The 15436-nt window shown below is 39.0% G+C and overlaps 3 protein-coding genes across 4 annotated transcripts; 2 read left to right on the forward strand and 1 right to left on the reverse strand.

The window, feature by feature from the left end:
• The first annotated feature begins 620 nt into the window (after positions 1 to 620).
• Positions 621 to 4012, forward strand: Acsf2 (Acyl-CoA synthetase family member 2). Its single transcript, XM_017090527.4, has 3 exons — positions 621 to 847; positions 2182 to 3634; positions 3697 to 4012. The coding sequence occupies exons 1-3, from the start codon at positions 777 to 779 to the stop codon at positions 3955 to 3957; spliced, it is 1785 nt and encodes a 594-aa protein (XP_016946016.3). The 5' UTR covers positions 621 to 776; the 3' UTR covers positions 3958 to 4012.
• Positions 4013 to 5222: 1210 nt separating this feature from the next.
• Positions 5223 to 14441, forward strand: fusl (transmembrane protein fuseless). 2 transcript variants are annotated; one of them, XM_070997171.1, is made up of 5 exons: positions 5223 to 5361; positions 11628 to 12658; positions 12860 to 13012; positions 13072 to 13255; positions 13506 to 14441. In XM_070997171.1, the coding sequence occupies exons 2-5, from the start codon at positions 11972 to 11974 to the stop codon at positions 13847 to 13849; spliced, it is 1368 nt and encodes a 455-aa protein (XP_070853272.1). In that variant the 5' UTR covers positions 5223 to 5361; positions 11628 to 11971; the 3' UTR covers positions 13850 to 14441. The 2 variants fall into 2 exon arrangements, with proteins under 2 accessions (XP_070853272.1, XP_016945783.2); XM_017090294.4 differs by lacking the exon at positions 5223 to 5361 and adding an exon at positions 7515 to 7899.
• TotM (Turandot M) lies at positions 13502 to 15268 on the reverse strand. The gene is made up of 2 exons (XM_017076988.4): positions 15158 to 15268; positions 13502 to 15099 (listed from the first exon to the last, which is right to left on the reverse strand). Exons 1-2 carry the CDS (start codon positions 15178 to 15180, stop codon positions 14727 to 14729), a joined length of 396 nt encoding a protein of 131 aa, XP_016932477.3. The 5' UTR covers positions 15181 to 15268; the 3' UTR covers positions 13502 to 14726.
• Positions 15269 to 15436: the final 168 nt, after the last annotated feature.

The following is a 15436-nucleotide window of genomic DNA, read 5'->3' on the forward strand; positions in this document are numbered from 1 at the left end:
CAAAAAGCTGTGAGACACGCAAAACAAAAAAGCTTCAAACATTTTCATAGACGTAGTTATATACATTTTAAGGGGATAAAAATAAATTAAAAATTTTCGTGATTAAAAAGAAAACATTGTCAAACTGCAGACAGCAAAAATAACAATAAATCAATATTCTTAAAATTTTCCAGAGAATGAAGATATTAACTTTATGCAATGTTTTATATCTACCTACCTTGCATTCGAATATGTAATGTAATAATAAAGCTGTTTAAAATAAATCTTAAAATTTTTTTCCATGTATTAGAGTATAGGGATAAGAAAAAAAGCTTTTACAGATTTTTCCCCTTTTTCTGCGACTCTGTATATAAAAGATACTGGTTAAACAAACCCATTTCAAATAACAACAAACGTACACAGTGATAACTATAATGCACATGCCCGTGCTGCCAAGAGCAAATAAAAACCTTAAGCAAAATAAAAGCGTTAACACAGAAAACAAAACAAACGCCGGCAATGATATTGTCTATAAAGAAAAACTAATAAAAAAGTTTAAAAAAAACCAGAGAGCGCCGGCAGAGGCAGTGGAACTGGCAGAACATATGGCGATAAGAATACCTACACTCAGTTTGTTTCAGAACTTGACGGGCTGCGGACGTTTGTAGTATTCCTATAGGAGAATATAACTAAAAACAAATAATCATTGAAAGATAAAAAGTGAACTTGTGCATATTATGAAATTATAATACTAAATACCTATTTATTAAAAGCAAACCACTGTGATAATCGACAAGATGAACAGGAAACTGCAGATCATCTCCAGATATATGCTGAGGCAGCGATGTGGGTTCAACTCAATGCGCAGGTGGGTAGAACCCTTACGGATATTCGTCCTTATAGAGAGGGTCAAGGTCATCTTTGGTTTTATCTAGAAGCAGGTTGGGAAATTTCCACCTTTTAATTGCGCAGTTTTTGCTGATCGCCCTCTTCCCCTTAATACAGAGGATCAAGGCTGTTTGCGGTTATATCTACTATAAAAAAAATAAAGGGGGCAAAACTTTCCACCATCTAAATGCCACGTTTTTGGCTAGGGTGTGCAATAATAATCTTCCTTATCCACTTCAGCCACATTGCGTAATATTTTAGAACCCAGTAAGATGGTGTAGTTGCCATTAATAACTAATTTAATTAACCTAAGTAAGTGCTTAACTGATTTCTTATACTAAAAGTGGGCGTGGCTGCGAAGTGTTGTCCAAATGTAGACTGCCACCGAGTCGTTTTAATTATCGTGTATTAATTTAGATGAATTTCAAAAGATAAGCAAATCGTCAACAGAAATTTCCACTCGCTTGATAATTTATTGCGGCCCCGAAAGTCAAGTGCTGAGGTATAAGATCTATCTACAAAAGCATGAAAACAGATAGTTAGTGCTTACAATTGCAAGTACATACATATATATTGTAAGTAAGCCATGATACAATGGGCAATAACCAGTTAATTCTTCTCACTGATTAGAACGGCTTTTGACACGCCCAGTTTTGTCGCCTGGGTAGCTATCAAATCGGGCTTACAATTCGGAAGCACAATCTCAGCAGAACTATCAAGTGATAATATATGTGTTTACAAGTGTGGGCAAACATACTATTAAGCTTTTTCTCTTGGCAAAGCTTTCACACTTACCAAAATTTAAAGCCCGCTCAGCAAAAGCGCGTGGTGAAATCCCATTTTCGACACGTAGACTACTTGTTAAAACAATTCCAAGTGCTGTAAAAAACTAAAATTATAAAATGGAATTAATACAAATGTGGGTTGAGATTTAAATTTAAATAAAACGTTACGTGAATTCTAATAGGATAACGTATCTTAAAGGCTTTTAATCCTTCTGTGTAGAGCGATATATTGACAAAACACTTCAAAAAACTATCTTGCATTTTTGGCACTTTGCGACAAAGAATGTTCTCAATTAATTTGTATATCTATTTACTGTTAAGTTTTGTTCCTTTACACATAGTAATATAAGTATATTATAAATCCATAGGATCATTTATGTTTTAATAAAGTGTATATATTTAATAACATACAAAATATACAATATCTATTTTATTCACAGTTTTGTACAATATTTTACTTAATATCCTTAGGATCATATGATTGTAAATGGAAATATGTTAATAAATAACTTTTACATTTATCTTTTAGCATCTCCACCTCGATGCCCATTCTGATCAGCCATAAGCACCAGGTGGGCAAGGATCCCCTGGTTTATCGCACCATTGGCCAGCAGTTGGAGCTGACAGCGGCGAATCACGGCGATGTGGAGGCCATTGTCTCCTGTCACGAGGGCAAAAGGTACACCTTCAAGGGATTGCTGCAGGAAGCGGATGCCTTGGCGGCGGGATTCCGGAAGTTGGGACTGCAGCCAGGAGATCCCGTTGGTCTCTGGTCCCCGAACTATATGCACTGGTATCTGAGCATGATGGGAGCAGCTCGAGCGGGTCTCACCTCGGTGGGTCTTAATCCCGCCTTCCAAGGACCCGAAGTGGCCTATTGCCTGAACAAGGTGAATGTTAAGGCCATCATTGCGCCGGAGTCGTTCAAGAGTCAGAATTACTATGAAATACTGAGGGACATCTGTCCGGAAATCGCAGATTCGGAGCCTGGCAAGATCAGGAGTGAGAAATTCCCCCATTTGCAGTCCGTGATCATCGACAGCTATGACGGTCTGAAGGGTGCCCTGCGCTTCGATGACTTCTTGGACCTGGCCAACAAGTCGGAGCGCGAAGAGGTGGCCAAAATCCAGAAGAACATCTTGCCAGAGTCCCCGTGCAATATTCAGTTCACCTCGGGAACCACGGGAAATCCCAAGGCGGCTGTGCTCTCCCATAACAATTTCGTGAACAATGGCATCCATGTGGGAAATCGCAACCAACTGGAGGGCGAGCGGATCTGTGTGCAAGTGCCCATGTTCCATGCCTTTGGAGTGGTCATCACCATCATGGCTGGACTGACCAAAGGGGCTACTATGGTTCTGCCAGCTCCAGGTTTCAGTCCCAAGGACTCGCTGCAAGCCATCTTCAATGAGAAGTGTTCGGTGATCCATGGCACACCCACCATGTACGTGGACCTGGTCAACACCCAAAGGAAACTACAGGTGCCGCTGGGCAAGATCAAGAAGGCTATCACTGGAGGAGCCATTGTTTCGCCACAGCTTATTAAGGATATAAGGCAGATCCTCAAGGTGGAGACGGTTCACAGTGTCTATGGTTTGACTGAGACCACAGCTGTGATCTTCCAATCCTTACCCGGTGATAGCAGCGATATAGTCCTGAATTCAGTTGGTTATCTGACGGATCATGTGGAAGCCAAGGTGGTGGATGCAGAGGGCAGATGTGTGCCCTTTGGACAGCCCGGGGAGTTGTGTGTCCGTGGGTACACCACCATGTTGGGTTACCATGGTGACGAGGAGAAAACCAAGGAGACCATCGGCAAGGACAGGTGGCTGCGGACCGGAGATCAGTTTATCCTGGAGTCCAATGGCTACGGAAGGATCGTGGGTCGCCTCAAGGAGATGCTCATTCGGGGCGGTGAAAACATTTTCCCCAAAGAGATTGAAGACTTTTTAAATGCCCATCCGCAGGTCATCGAAGCTCATGTGAGTTTAAGATTAAAATTCTATTTAATATGTTTGGTTTAATGGATATATAATGTTCTTAGGTGATTGGTGTTCCTGATGAGCGACTGGGCGAGGAAGTCTGCGCCTTTGTTCGCCTTGAAGAGGGCGTTGACCCCGCCTCCTTCACCGCGGCGACCTTGAAGGCGTACAGCAAGGGCAAGCTGGCCCATTTTAAGGTTCCCAAATATGTGATCCCTGTGGATGCATTTCCCAAAACCACCTCCGGCAAAATACAGAAATTCAAGTTAATGGAGGCCTTTAAGCAGAAAGAGCCTTCGGAACTAAAGGCCTTTAGCTCTTAGTCGGATAGCATATGTAATATTTTTAATAGAACATTAAATTTAGCTTTTATACAGAGACATTTGTAGTGCGATTTGTAGATGGTATTTGGAATGCGGTTCGATATTGGTCCAAAAGGCAACGTTCCTCGTTAAAATGTTTGTCTATACCAAACTCAAATTTGTTGCATACTCTGAGGCTTTTGAAATAAAATGGCTGGCTCAAAATAAAAATATGTATAGCACACTTATGGAGGTCCAAGTAAATTAATTTGTTGTATATACTTAGACATTCTATTAATATTAATTATTGTCTTTTCTGACGGTAACTTAAATTTATTTATATTTTCAAAGTAAAGTGACTTTCTTTCGCCAAATAATATTTTAGTTATAACTTAATTATTTGTATGGCACATATTTTAAATTCTCTCGGCGCGCACATTTAACAAATGTTATTAAAAGTCGCAATTTCTATTTTCAGGGTAGCCATATTTGCACTTAATATTAACGATAGACTGAAATGCTCTTTAATTTCCGTTCAGAAAATATTTATGCATTCTATATTTGTTGAAATTTTGAGCAACAACAGATTTTTCAAGCACAATAACCTTTAATCAGACTGTTCGACTTTAATGCGAACAAAAGTACCTTATCATCTTGAACATACAGAGGCTTTTAGCGCCATTTAAACGATTAAAACAAGCTTGTGTTTCTCGCATTTGTTTTTAAAAATTCTAAATATAGTTATATTTAGTAAGTGGCAATAAAAAAAAAATGTGAACATATTTTTCGTTTCACTTTATTATTTTACCTTGGAATTTGGACTAGAACCTAATCTTTTAACCTTTCCAAATATATTATAATATTATTTAAGTAAAATATGGGAACATCTGGAAGCAGCTAAAAAAAAGTTATTTACTTCAAAATATCCTTCTGACTAAAAATAGTATAGGTTTTGATTTAATCAACAAACAAAAACCCCGCGTTTGATATATGGACGCGATTTGCCAGCGACTTTAACCGCGCGAAAAGGGGTCTTCAGCATCGAAACCCCGATAGCACCGCTCGATCTTTACGACCCGGCAACTGATTGGACCTTTATGTCTGTGTTTTCGCAATGGTCTGATAGCAGCAGCTTTAGTCATCTGGCGTTATGGCTCAGAACGGGAATCATAGCATACCCACCGAGAATTGCGGAAAAATACACACAATCCAGTTGGGTCGACATTTACATTAAATTATAATCGCCGCCGATGCGAAATAGGCTAGTCAAACAGCTTAAGGGAGTGGAATGGACTCGAATTTATACCTTCCTCTCTTATCACTTCAGTGGCGATAACGAATCGCCTCCAATTTGGGCATTTGAACGGTCCAAATATTTGGCAACACTTCAGTTTGTGATCATCAAGCGCTCGAATCGGAGGAGACGTATGTAAATATTTTTTAAAGCTTGGGCTAATTAATAAATTTAATAAATAACTGAATGGCATCGGTGACTCTGTGATTTTTGATATAATTTGCATAGGTCTGACCGAAAAACCCGGGTCAGTTTGGCATTGGAATATTTCTGCGAGTCGGATATTTAGTTGAATCTAGTTTGTTTTGTCTTAGGTTAGTAATATTGTGACCGGCTTTCAATGCGTATCAGTGAGCTCCAATAGTTTCTCAATTTTTGTTTAAACCTGATAAGAATTATCTAGAAATTGGTAAGATTAAGGTGAAATTAAGCAATATCCTGATTGTTTGAGTATTTGTTTTCTTTTAATAGTACTACGTGAAGTGCTAAGAAAAACTAATTATTATAAGAAACACTTAAGATTAGAAAAATTTCATATCAGTGATCAGAAAACAGATGGAGACTTAACTAGATCATAAAAAAACTAAATCACAATATTTTTAAAAAACTATCTAATCTTTGGGAACACCCAAATTAATAATTGTTTTTCGTAATGGGAAGCAAAAATGAGTGATAATTATACCAAAATTCCCAAGCCCTTCAGGTGTTCATATTTTTTGGCTTCCTCCAAACTTTTGGGTTGATAAAGACAAGCAACTTAGTCCAGAGATAGAGACCTAGACGATGACTTCAGTTTATTTTGGCAAAACATACCAAATCAACAGATTTCAAGGTTAACCAATAAATAAGCATTAGGATTTTCGCCAATAGCCCATTGGCAATGGAAAAAACGAGCGCCTTTATCTTTTAATTATTATAACGAGTGCTAAGTACGAAACAAAGAAAATCACGACCGACTATCATAGGTTTATGAGTCATAAACTCTTAAAGATGATGATTTGAGAAAGGTAATCTAATCAGAAATCCCAGTCATGGGTTCCATTAGTTATATTATGTGCGGAAATTATGGGAATTTCAATTCAAATGCAATATAAATCTTCACCTGTCACAACAGTAGCTTAATTGAATTTATTTCTTTGCACAATCGCAATATTAAATTTGTTATCTAAAATTATTCACGCATAAATTAAACCGATCCGATTCGAAGGGAAAGTAGGAATAACTGTGCTAATCAGTTTTCCAGTTCCCAGGCGTAATTGAATATTTATAGATTTGCACTCGATGCACTTGCATCGTTTTTATGAGTTTATTAATTGCGAATTATTTCAAAAATTGTGTTACGCGACGTCTGGTAATCATTAAAAACCAATCAAAATTCTATCTAATAATGCTGCTTTGGGGCATTTTCATGAGATTTTCCTAGTTCTAATGCGCAACTTATTTTCTCCATGTATTTCAACTATGTAAACTAATTCTCACACTTTATTATCTAAGTCAATTCCATGCTAATTTCTGACGTATTACTGGCACCTGTAATAAATTGCAATTCAAAGACTGTTGATAGCTCTGTAATAGTCATTTAATATATGTATCATTTATTAGTTGATTCATAATTAAGCAACCACAACCTGATAGTAAACAAGCACGAGCGACTATTTAAAAACATAAATTCGAGTTACATATGAGTTACTAAGTAAATGCTATTAATTTCAAACAGATCCATACTTTTTGGAAATTTAATTCAGATTTTTCGTTTTTATGTATTATTATGATCATGTTATCATACAGGATCTACTGTATTTGGCAAAGCTGATCACAATCCTAAGCGCTGCCACATTCTGTAAAGAAAGCTTATCGCAAAAGGAAAGCTCTCTGTTGATATTTTCAAAATATTTCCAAACACAAATATAAATAAAGAAGATCTTGTAAAGGATGCACAACTAATAGGAAAATTCCAAAAACACATAACATTTTTCTCGACCATTTTAAAACTAATGATGGCAAAAACCAAATTTGCTATCGGTAAATATGCTCAAGCTCGGATTTCGACTCGATAAAGGGGGGATTTAAAACCGGGAGCAGATCCAAAGCTGTGCCGATTTTTCAGCTGGGGGCTTTTGGGGCACTCAGTCCGCGACGGAGACCCAAATCAGACGCAGTTTCGGATCCCCCGGAACCACAGTTGTCCAGTTTAGTAGCTGCGGTCACCGGCGACTGACGAGCGATCAGAACGATCAGACCGCCGAGTTCAAACAGCCGTACAAATAAACTAGATTGCAAACTGTGCCAGTATTTGTGGGTGTCTAACTGTGTGTGTGTGCCGAGCTTAGCCAATTTCTACGGGTATAGGCATATATATAGTAGCGCCAGAAGTCGCGTACGCGCATTCGAGCATCAAACATCTACGGCCAACGTCTAACGGTCCAACACGGTCGCTTTTGCCGTGAATCGAACGAAATCGAAAACAAATCGAACACGAAGTCAAAAAGTAATCGAAGCAATTCGATAAAACCCGATCATTTCCGGTCATATGCGTGTGTTTTGTTGTAAAACTAAAACAAAATAAAACCCCTGCTGCATCGCTCTCTTTCGCACTTGCGGCTTACGCACCCAGCAGCAAAAAAAAATAAAATAAAATCAGCAACAGCAAGCTCTGCTAATTTTAAACGGTAATCCCATGTTTTTGTTTTTGCATAAATTTATTACAGTCCATCGTTGCTGTCAGTGTGTGAGTGTGCTTTTTCCACAGTGTGTGTGTGTGGTCGCGTTTGTTATTTGTTTATCGCTCTGCACGCATTTTCCGCTCCCTCAAAATATAAATTTTGTAATATTCGTAAATCGATAACTGATTAGGGATAACGATTACAAAGTGAGTCTACTCGATTGGATTTTCATATCTAATCGAGGTAATTTCGAAATATTCAGGTATTTTATAAGAAATTAAGAAGATTAAAGGTGTTTATAAGAATTCCAAAGTGGTTATCAGAGCTGACATTTGGTTCTTAGACATTGGGGTTCTACAAGATTTTTTTATTTATTCTTCTTCCAGTTAATTTATTTATTAACTTTGCAGTACTTATAAATCGATAAATTATAAGTTAAACCAATTGACAACGTTTATTTGAATTGATTATCATACCTAATCATGTTTATTTCCAATAATTGCATTTGATTGGATGGGCTTATTCATAAAATTCAGTGAAATTCTATGAAATGAAACTATGTCTATGAAACTATGAAACAGTCTTATGGCATTACAAAAAACACTCATACGCAGTGGTGTCCTAAATACATTTGTCTTTTTGTTGACAAAGAAAAGACGTTCGATTTGACTATTATTCCAAATGGTTATTATATTTTTATGATTTTGTATATGATAATCATAGATTCGAGATTATAAATGGAACCATATACGAATTTAAAGTGTATCGAGAAAGGTGCTAGAAGATCAATACAGAAAATGTTTGCCCATCCTCCAAGTGATTGTGTGCCCCTCAAACTTATAAATTAGATCGCTCAGCTGCGATTATTCAACATGAGAATGCCAGTAAAACGAGCACTTAGGATCTGCTAATGAAACGAGCAAACATTCAACAAAGTTGAGCTGTAAAGGGATGTACTCTGGTCATTATCGTATCTGAAAACGAATCAGTCAAAGGCAAATTACAATCATAAACATTTAACAATATCCAAATAACACCAGGCGTTTCGTGGGATTTTAGTGTTTGACGGGGCTGGGACCTTATCTCTGCCCAGAAACAGATATAGTACGGATTATATTTGCAGCTCGTTTGTGTTGGCAAACCTAATTAGCTGGCAGTCAGGTCGTAACTCGGGGACTGGGTCTTATCAAGAGCCTTGCGAAAATTGAGAATCAGTCGCAGCGACCAATTTGGCATTTGAATTGTCACCCGTTCTTTGTCAATTAGCCGACATAATTGGAGTACAATGTGCATTTGCATCGCATTGGAACGTCACTTGGCCCACTTGGGGAGTTTGAACTTGAAAAATCCAATGCTCGAAACCCCCGATTCCCGATCCCCGATCCCCTTTCCCCGATCTCAATTTAGAATCATCTGTCCCTCTATCCATTCCCCGAAACGAGGAAGTCTTGCTGGGCGCAATGAGCCGCTCAGTGGGTCGTCTATTTAGCCAGCAGATTTAAATGCGAATGCGCTTGACCCAAACAGCAGTGGCAGTAGTAGTATTGTATTGTATCTAGTGGTAACCTCAGTGGAATCCATGAGATTCCCGCTTTTGGACCTTCGCCAGGGGCCCCAAATGCAAGTCGTGTGTTTAATTATCGCGCATACGCCGCGTTGCCGCCGCAGACGGCGCAGCAAGCAAAAAAACCAGAAAATCACAAACATCCTGCACTAATTCCAAGGGGCCAGAGAGCCGGGCTTCCACTAATTAGTCACTAATTGTCGGAGACGTAAAAGACTATAAATGGAATCGGCGCAGAATTCATTATACGGAATTTAAATTTAGAAAAAGTACAAAGAATCACCACACACGACGCAGATTGTACTTTGGGACTTGCTATTTTATTTGTCGGGAATCTTATGAGCACTATTAAAAGTTTACTTAAACAAGTATAGGTACTCGCATAACAAACTGAATTTTCTTTTAATTTTTTTTTGTTCTTTTTATAATTTTTTTTAAAAATGCTTTTTTAAAATAACACAGAAGTTTCCCTTAAAATGATACTAAATACTAATGATACCAAAAGGACTTTATTTTTTTAAATGTTTTTCTTTTTAGAAAATTCTATTTAACGTGTTTGAAAGGGAATCTTTATTTTTGGAACTAATAATACATGACAATTATATGCAATTAAGTATATTTTAGATGGGTATTGTGAAAAGATTTGAAAACCTACCAAACTAATTATGAATATACCAAAATGTATATATATACCAAATGTAAGTGGAAGTCAGAAGTCTTAATTTATAAGGTCGGGGAGTATTGTTTTTCAGGTAGCAACCTTTCTATTTTATAGTATTTATCAAAATGTTATTGTTTTTTAAGTACCTTTAAAGAAAGAATATAGTTACCTTTGGAAACGTAGAAATCACTTAAGTGTTACATTTATTTTAAGCCCCTTCATAAATACCCAAATGATCAACACCCACATCACATACATTGCATCACATAAGGAATCCCTTTCTGATTGCCCCTGACCTGGCCATTTCAAGTGACAAGTTCAAGTGGCACAAGTTCACAACTTTCCACGACACTTTCGATGCCCTGTCGTGTGTAGCGCATCACTTTCGCTTTTTTTATCGCTGGCATTTCGGTTTTAATCAAAGCTCCTAAATTGGATCTATTAAGTCACTTGAGATAAGTCCGATGGGGACGACGACGACTTGAGTGCCGCGTGGAGAGGCCACTCAACGCACAATTGTCACGTTGACGTTGAGATATCAGTAAAAGAGCCCGGCTCTCTCAGGTGATCTCCATAAAAAGTGGGACATCTGACATGGGCAAACAAACAAGTGTGCTGACTTTCCATATCTTGTTGTTCTGGGGGCTCACTTTAAGCCCCCTATATATGGCAGTGTTGAGCGACTATTAAGGATTCCCTTGATCGCTATCTAAGATTAAAAGTTATGGTACGATCAAAAGTATTTTCTAATGAGTCACAAGGGAAACTATTCTTAGGTCCTGGCAGCTATATAATTATATAGCTTATGATTTTGATAATATGTTTATTAAATGTTGGGTTTTTACTTAGTGATTAGAGCTATCTTTTTGAAGAAAAATCACTTTAATAAAAAAAAATTCTTTTTTAAGATTATTTTAATGAAAACAATTGATTGTAGAGTTGTTGTAATTCTTATACTTATATACTTAGTATGTTGAAGTGAAAATAATTTTTAAAATAATTTTAAATTTAGATCGAATTTTATTTGAAACATAAACACATTTCTTCCAAGAAAGTACATCTACATGTTATGTATACTTTTTATTAGGGGTTATTTAGTTCCTTTATTTGCACAAGTAAATCTTTAAGTCCGTAAAAGCCACTCAACTAAAAAATAATCACTTAAATTATTTCAATCTCATTAACAAGAAAAAAGATGATTCGTGAAACTGCCCATAACTAGGGGGTTATCACTTAAATTCTATAGTAAGCCTGCCTTAATAATAACACTTAATACACGAGTACTGGGCCCTATGTCCGCTTTAAAATGTCGGTGAATACTGGAAACAGTTGGATTTTGATAAGCCCGCAATCAAGGCAGCTGCTGGGTCTTTAAAGCGAAAACTATAAAATTCTTATTAGGACATTGTATATATGGCTTGCCCCGAGCAAAGATTGATAACCGTGGAAAAGTGATAAGGAGCCGGGATTAATTATTTTCCCTTCTTTTATATTTCCCCCCGATTCCAGACGGCAAATGGCAACCTCGACGTGGATGTGACAGTGGATGCGAACGCGAATGCTAGCGCGGATTATGCAACAGCGGCCAGACTTTGGAGAGATCGAGAGGGGTTCGCAGATAGACGGTTTAATTATCAGCGCCAGATTATTATCACCGCAGCGGCGATGCAGCGGTGATGGTTGTGGAGATGCATTTGGCTACCTGACTATTTCAAAAACATCCGAGCCGCCGACGAGCAGAGGTCCCCAGCCGAAATATCCGGAGTGATAATTGCGCATAATTAGCGGGAATTGACCAGGGGAGATTCCTGAAACCCGAAAGATAAAACCCTGAACAAAGGTAACCCCCAGAGATGCTGCCCACGGACAAGGGCAGTTCGGGTGGTGTGGGCCCCAGGCCGCAGAAATCTCATTGCCATGGATCGGTTTCGGTATCGGATCAGCAGCTCCTCCAGCACCTCCATCCACATCCGCATCCGCATCCCACCATCCACCTGCATCCCACACATGCCTGCGAGAAGCGCCTGGATGCGGAAACCCCTCGTCGGGATCTGCATGAGCTGCTCCTCGAGATGCTGGACATGCTGTTATCCTGCCTGGTGGTGGCTCCCTGTGTGATCGCCTACTGGCGCGGCACCTGGGAGCTGATGTTCATCTACCTGTTCCCCGGCAGCCTGCCCCTGTCGGCCATGGCCAGCTTCCTGATCGGCGGAGTGGGCCACTTCTTCTTCACCGTCACCCAGAACTTCTTCAAGGAGCACATCCATCCGGACCGGAGGCGACTCACATACTATGCCGTTTCCCGACTCTATACGGCCATCTTCGGCATCGTCTGCGTGAACATGTGGCGGGGAGCCTGGCTGCTCTGCGACTGGCTGACCAGCGTGGACTCCCTGATCATCGTCTCCGTGGTCACGGCCATCGCACTCGTCTTCCTGGTGGCCACCAGGACGCTGAGGAACCTCGGAGCAGCCCCCTACACCGTGACCATGGACCACAAGAGCGACTACTTCGAGGTGGACACCATGTTCAAAATACCCGTAAGTCTAGCAAACGATTTCCCTTATTTAATACATTTTTTCTCATTAAAATAATTTACTTAAAAACAAAAAAAATAATATTATCCTTTTTATTTACCAAAAAAATCTATTATTGCAACAACTTATATATCCGCCATAAAATATTATTGATAAGTATAAAATATTCCAGGCACAACTTTTAATGTTTTATAATTTTCCCAGGGTTTTCATCAACCTGGCCTATATGTGTTGGACACCCTCTTCTCGGTCTTTGTGATTGGCACTCTGGTGGTCATCGCCTGGCGCGGAGTCTGGGGAATCTTTGACCTGCTGTTGTTTCCAGCAGACAGGGCCAAGTCAGCCTGGGGATCGCTGGTAAGGATCTCTAAAAATCTTTCAATTAATAGGAAATTAAATCCCTTCTTTCCCCATAGCTCATTGGTTATCTGACGGTATTCGTGACCTTCCTTATCCACCCACTGATGCGGTACGTCTGTCGTAGGATCAGTGGACTTCTCAAGCTGATCATATGCGACATTTACTATCTGATGACTTTCTTTGGGGCTGTGAATGCCTGGCGTGGCATTTGGAATCTGCTGGATGTGTATCTTTATCCAGGTGAGATAATTAACCATGGCGGGTGCCATACAAATCTCTAGGGTTTGGAAATCACTTTTAAATGTTATTTACTAGATGTCCAAAAGTATGCAACAATATATTTTAAACTCTTGGTGAAGAACGACCATTCATTATTCCTTGCATACTTTTAGACACCAAAACTTTTTTAAAGCCCTAGTGATTTGTGTGGCACACTCTATATTTATTTGATTATAATATTTATATTCAAATATATGGTACTCTCCCCCAGATAACAAGTTGCTCAGCTTCTGGCTGACGCATCTCGTTCCCTTCCTGCTCCTCGCTGCCCTCAAGTGCTCCAATTCGATCCTGGTACGGGGGGTTTTCATCGATGCCGAGGGCGTGGGTGCCGATAGCGTCGATATACCCATCAACTATGTGCGGCTGCACTTCCTCCGCGAGCGCCGGAAGAAATGTGGCCACCCAGCAACATCGCAGCCATCACAGCCTCCGCCGCCGCATTATTATTTAAAACCGGAGCACGCCTCTCTAGGCCGAAATGCGGAGAAGGACAAGGAGGCCCAGAGCAGTCTCATCGAGAAGCCGCCCCATTCCGCCGTGCAGATCGTTTAGGGATCCAAGGATTCCTGGCCCATTGTTACCGTTAATATCGTTTCTATGTCTAGATGTTAAACTAGTTTTAATCGCCTAAGCTTAATCCTAACGAGCTTACTTAAGAGTCAGATGTCTAGCATTAACCCATAGGTGTAGTCCCTATCCAAATTCCTAATCCCAAGCTGTACAGAAATTTAAGGATCGACCATATTTAGACCATAAGTATACTTGCATTTTTAACCTGGTGACGAAAGCACCTTCACCCACTCTCACTAGCTAAGTGATAACGTTCCCTGCAGTACCAGTCATCAGTAGTTCATCATAAGTTCATCAAACATGTTGTTTATGAAACATGCACAAAATTGTATACAAATGATTGATGAAATTAACATGGGCATGTTCTACGCTGTAATCAATGACAAATTCATCAACGTTTCATTGACTTTTCATGGAACATTTATTAACTTGATTTTTTGAAAGACATGTTGACATGTGGAACTGCAGGGTTGCGACTACGAGCTAAACATTGTACATTGGTATTTTCATATATCGCAAGAAAGAAATAAATAAATTTGTAAATACTATATATATAACCAAACTATAAAGACAATTGTTTATTACCAGCATAACGATAGAAAAAAATATTAAAACGCCTTTGGAAGTTCTGTTGAGAAAGTTGGTCGTCAATTGGTAAATCGTAACACATAAATATTATCTTACTTAGAGAAGACTTCGGATTTTCTTTTCAATTTAAATAAAAGGGTTAAGAATCGAAAGATCAAAAATCGTTAAGAATGTTATATGCAAAGAAATGTCTTTATTTTCATTGGTTTTTGCTATTAAATGAACTTTGATATACAGTTCACAAAGAAATTTACGTTATCTCAGTTGAGATTTAGGATGCTATGGCACGCTTGAATCCCTCGGAGGCGAGTTCAACGCCCAGCTGCACAATGAGAAGCTTCAACAGAGGCAACCAGAATCCTCCTTGTGCGGGAACCCCATCCACCGTAACAGCACGAGACTCTTCCTCCTTGTACCTCCTCAGAAGATCCTGGGCACGTTGTTGAAAATTGGGTGACAAAGATAGGCGAGAGGAGTATTTGTCATAGAAAGTGACCAGATCGGCGACATTCCTGTATCTAGTGGCTTCATCCACCGTAGAGTCCCCATACACATGGAATAATCGTTCCTTTTCAGTGGCGAATTCGTCATCGCTTTGGGCATTTCCTCCTCCAAGAAGACATCCTGATAAAACCGCCAGGCATCTAAAATAAAGTGATTAAAATTAAGATCCTTTTTTCAAAAAAGATTACTGAGACTTACCCCAGGAAAATTGTAGGATTCATGTTGTAGTTTAAACTGTTGATCTCGAAACTGATTAGTGGTTCAGTGAACGATCTCTATTTATACGGGTTCTGAAATTGGTCAGCTAAAGCATTATTATTTAAATGTAATAGTAAACGTATGTAAAATTCGAATTCAGCGAATTTATTTTATTCGAAGAATTGTTTTGCAAACGAATTAATTTTGTAATGATTGCAGCAAGCTTGTGATAAGCCCTCTCCTAATATACTGTTAGTCATTTTTCGAAGAAATAATGCA

The sequence above is a fragment of the Drosophila suzukii genome, chromosome 2L (assembly GCF_043229965.1).
Source record: "Drosophila suzukii chromosome 2L, CBGP_Dsuzu_IsoJpt1.0, whole genome shotgun sequence".
NCBI classification, from domain to species: Eukaryota; Metazoa; Arthropoda; class Insecta; order Diptera; family Drosophilidae; genus Drosophila; species Drosophila suzukii.

Coding starts and splice junctions, on each gene's coding strand:
- TotM (XM_017076988.4), bottom strand. CDS start 15,180: ATGAATCCTACAATTTTCCTGGG. Junction 15,100..15,157: donor AATCCTACAATTTTCCTGGG/GTAAGTCTCAGT, acceptor ACTTTATTTTAG/ATGCCTGGCGGTTTTATCAG.
- Acsf2 (XM_017090527.4), top strand. CDS start 777: ATGAACAGGAAACTGCAGATCATCTCCAGATATATGCTGAGGCAGCGA. Junction 848..2,181: donor GGGTTCAACTCAATGCGCAG/GTGGGTAGAACC, acceptor TTTATCTTTTAG/CATCTCCACCTCGATGCCCA. Junction 3,635..3,696: donor CGCAGGTCATCGAAGCTCAT/GTGAGTTTAAGA, acceptor TAATGTTCTTAG/GTGATTGGTGTTCCTGATGA.
- fusl (XM_070997171.1), top strand. CDS start 11,972: ATGCTGCCCACGGACAAGGGCAGTTCGGGTGGTGTGGGCCCCAGGCCG. Junction 12,659..12,859: donor ACACCATGTTCAAAATACCC/GTAAGTCTAGCA, acceptor TAATTTTCCCAG/GGTTTTCATCAACCTGGCCT. Junction 13,256..13,505: donor GGATGTGTATCTTTATCCAG/GTGAGATAATTA, acceptor ACTCTCCCCCAG/ATAACAAGTTGCTCAGCTTC.